The sequence below is a fragment of the Mastomys coucha genome, chromosome X, assembly GCF_008632895.1.
Source record: "Mastomys coucha isolate ucsf_1 chromosome X, UCSF_Mcou_1, whole genome shotgun sequence".
Lineage (NCBI taxonomy): Eukaryota > Metazoa > Chordata > Mammalia > Rodentia > Muridae > Mastomys > Mastomys coucha.
Window position 1 is genome coordinate 150689168 of NC_045030.1, and position 4118 is coordinate 150693285.

The window sequence follows — 4118 nt, forward strand, 5'->3', positions numbered from 1 at the left end:
CCTTTCCTCCCCAACTTGCTTCTTGGCCATGATGTTTGTGCAGGAATAGAAACCCTGACTAAGACAGGTTCCTACAGTCTTATCTAACCTCCACAGCCCCCCAGTACTCATGCACTCTAGTTCATGTACCCACACACATGTACACCTAGTTAGAAACACAAAATAATAAAATCAAAATGTCTTTACAAAATTAATTTCTTCACTACAACAGCCACATATTAGCTACAAAATAGATTCCAGTGTTTGAGAATTTTTATTGCCTAAATAACACCTTTAAACAGTAATAGAATTTTAGTCCTCTCTTTCTTAACAATACCATTAAACATTAATAGGATTCTGAAGTCTAAGGATCATAAATATTTTATTTATTTTTCTTTCTTACTTTCATTCATGCAGGATGAGTAAAGGATTTTGGCTTTCTGTACGGCTTCAGTGTCCCGCCTTCGACTGACTGATTTCTCCAGAAGTGCTAGGAAGGTGAAACGGGATTCATTAGCATCCATCCATATATGGTGTCAAATTGAAGGTCATCCTCCAGAAAATTAAATGCAAAGACAGACAACTCTGGAAAATACAAGACATGCAGGCAGCAGGAGAGATTCCAAGCTGCTTGAGATCCAAATAAAAACAATAAATGTTCTCTTATCCAAGGTTCACCTAACTCAAGAGAAACCTAAGGTTCACCTTCCATCTGAGACTAGACTTTCTACAGGGGTTAATTTCTTCCACCACCTACACAAAAAGGAAGCAGACTTCATTTATTAAAGAACCAAAAATAACTGGATTCAGTCTGTTGTTTCTGGACCAAGTAATACTCTCAATGGAAGTAATTTCATCAGGGTCAAGTTTCTTTAGTTTTTTTTTTTTTTTCATAACTCGGCCTCTCAGGGAGGTCACCCGGAAAAGAATTTCCCAAAGTTTTATTTGGTGTTGCATAAACATGTCATAGGCATTAAAAAACAAGTTGTTGCAACAGGAAATAAAGAAGCAAGGTTGGAAAGCCTACCCAAAGTGTCTGAAAATGTGCCCACTTATGCATGCAACGTTAAGAATACTGAATTAAAGCCATGAACAAAAAAACATTTGCCAGACCTTCTTAGAAATTTATTTTCTATTTATAAAATCACTAACAAGAATTTTGAAGGTTAAAAAAAAAAAGGTTGTTATCACTCTTCTTTCAAATAAGGAAAGAAAAAAACCAGAACTCAGTGGAAACAAACTTCTTCAAATGAAAAAAAAAAATGAAGGGAAGTAGATGGGAGTAAGGGAGGGAAAGAGGGAAGGAGGGACGGAAGGACTGAGAGACAGAGGAAGAATTCACTTTGAATTGGCCTGTATCAAGTTATCAACTTGAAGCCAAGTTGAACAAACCCTATGGTGACTGTAGTCCCTTTGGCAAGGCCTATTTCCACAATGTAAAACTGCGGCTATCAAGGAAAACACTTGACAGCCTCCACAATCACAGTGGAATAGATAGATGTTCCTTCAGCTCTCAGAAGAGCTTCAAAGCACAATGTTTAATGCTAATCAATTTGATAAATAATTACATATTCTCAGAACTGACTTCTTTTTTTAAAATATGTATTTATTTATTATATGTAAGTACACTATAGCTGTCTTCAGGCACTCCAGAAGAGGGCACCAGTTCTGGATGGTTGTGAGCCACCATGTAGTTGCTGGTGATTGAACTCAGGATCTTCTGAAGAGCAGTCGGTCGGTGCTCTTAACCACTGAGCCATCTCTCCAACTCCACTTCTAAACTACAAGTTTTACATTTCAAACACTGAAACCCAAAGCTCTTGTTCAGTTTTTTTTCCTTTAAGATTTGTTTTCTTTTAATTATGTGTCTGTGTGTTTGTCTTGTGTCTGTATATGTGCTTGTTTGCAAGTGCCAACAAAGGTCAGAAGAGGGTGCTACATCTTCTGGAGCTAGAGTTACAGGCTCTTGTGAGCTGCCCAACAACATAAGTGCTGGGAACTGGTCCTTGACTTCTATTTTTATAAGCACCTGCACATTAACCAAGCCTATGACACTACATAGATTCTAGCAAACTGCTTTGATATGAAGATTTTAAATTACATGTTTGGTATTTCTTATGGATTATCACAGCAAGAAAAGTTAGACAACCTGCTCCAGAAATAAAGGAGGTTTATTTTTGGTTTTGTGTTTATTTTTCAATCAACAGCATTCTCAAACCATTCCCACACATACTTCCTCTCAGTCTTACATGCCTTTCTGCTACTCCGCATATGCAGGTTACAGTCATTAGACTATTGGAAAGAGACATTAGAAAGTAAATAACCCAAATTTCATTTTGGGTTCTGATCATATTCCAATGTTATAAAAAACTCTGCAGGCTACACAAATGACTGCCTGAAGGATTAAGAAACAAGTCACAGGAGCCAAAAGAAGCACAGGCCTTTAATACTTACCTGTTTGTGTTTCCAATGCATATTATAGATCACAGGAAAAAGAGAAAACATATATGTTGAACAGATTAATCCTAAAATTCTAACCATGCACAAAACATCAATAATCTACACTTCAAAATTCTGGTTTCTATACCAGAATGTGGCATTTCAAAGAATATTTTGCTAATGGTCTGTTCTTTGTCACATCCTTTCCCTGTTCCTCTCCCCTTTCTCTCTATATCAAAGTAGGCAGGAATGCATTGCTATGCAGATCGGGAGGTGGCAATCAGCTCCCGACACCACTTTCTTTGTCTCTGCATGTGCAATTGTGAGAAAAGAAATAAGACCAAACCTAAAAAGTCATTAATAAGCAGAAAATAATACCCACCTGTCACAGGCAATTACTCAAGTTATTAAAATGTCTTCTAAATGGGGAGGACTCATAGGCCACCAATACAGGATTTTCCTTGCATAGTCAGTGTTGTTAGATTTTCAATCTTTCTTTCTCTAGGGAAAAGCTGGAAGAAGCTGAGGAGGAGAGCAACCACATAGGAAGACCAGCAGTCTCAAGTAACCTGGATCATAGAGATCTCTCAGACACTGAACCACCAACCAACCAGGCAGCATACATCAGCTGATATGAGACTCCTGGCACATATAAAATAGAGGACTGCCTGGTCTGGCCTCAATGAGAGAAGACACAACTAACCCCTGAGAGACTTGAGACCCCAGGGAGTGGGGAGGTCTGGGGGAGGACATCCTCTTGGAGACAGGGAAGAGGAGGAATGGGATGAGGAACTATTGGGGTCAGGGGTAAAGACCAGACTGTAAAAAAAAAAAATGAAAGTAACAAAAAAAGCAAGAAAGAAAACATCAATTCATTAAAAAAAAACTTATACCAGACTACCCCAAGCATCAAAATTGGCTGGAGAAATTCTTCCCCTCAAAGTATCTTAAAATTGCATATACTGGAGCTGGGCATGATGGTCTAAGCCTTTAATCCCAGCACTCAACAATCAAGTGGATCTCTGTGAGTTTGAGGCCAGCATGGTCTATAGAGCCAGTTTGAGGACAACTAAGAACTGTTACACTTAGAAACCCTGTCTCTGGAAAACAGAACAAAACAAAACAAAAAACTACATAGAGTGTGTTGTTTTCTCCTCACTAAGCTCAAGCAACCCCAGGATCAGAGGATCAGAGGTGAGGAGGATACAATATCTGTCCCAACAGCAGAAGTAACTGGGACCAGTGGGACCCAGGCACACAGGAACTCCACCAGTCCAGTGGCACTGGTTCCTTCCTGTCTGTCTGGGCCAGTGCTCTGAGAAGACCTTGGGCAAAAATTTTTCAGCCAGTCCCACAATACCCAGAGGAAGCTCTACTCTCAGACACTCTAACAGGCCCAGGATCACAGGATCTCAGAATCACAGGGTCACAGAGACAGCTTGACTCTGAGGAGTTCTGACACAACCAGGATCACAGGAAGGACAGGCTCCAGTCAGATTTAGCAAAGCCAAGTAGCAATAGAGATAATCAGATGGTGGCAGGAGGCAAGTGTCCGAACAGAAGAAACACAAACCAAGGTCACTTGTCATCGTCAGAACCCTATTCTCCCACCATAGCAGGTCCTAGACACAACATCACACTGGAAAAGCAAGATTCAGATCTAAAATCACTTCTCATGGTGATGATACAGGACTTTAAGA

General features: G+C 39.7%; 1 protein-coding gene across 3 annotated transcripts in view; it reads right to left on the bottom strand.

Moving 5' to 3' along the window:
* The window catches only part of Phex (phosphate regulating endopeptidase homolog X-linked), a 258664-nt gene that overhangs the window by 208129 nt on the left and 46417 nt on the right, over window positions 1-4118 (bottom strand). For all 3 annotated transcript variants that reach the window (XR_004120468.1, XM_031376718.1, XM_031376727.1), the window contains one exon: window positions 383-469. Coding sequence is in view for 2 of the 3 variants with exons in the window: in XM_031376718.1 (XP_031232578.1) it covers window positions 383-469 (87 nt within the window). In the remaining variant the exon portion in view is untranslated. The remainder of the gene's footprint in view (window positions 1-382; window positions 470-4118) is intronic.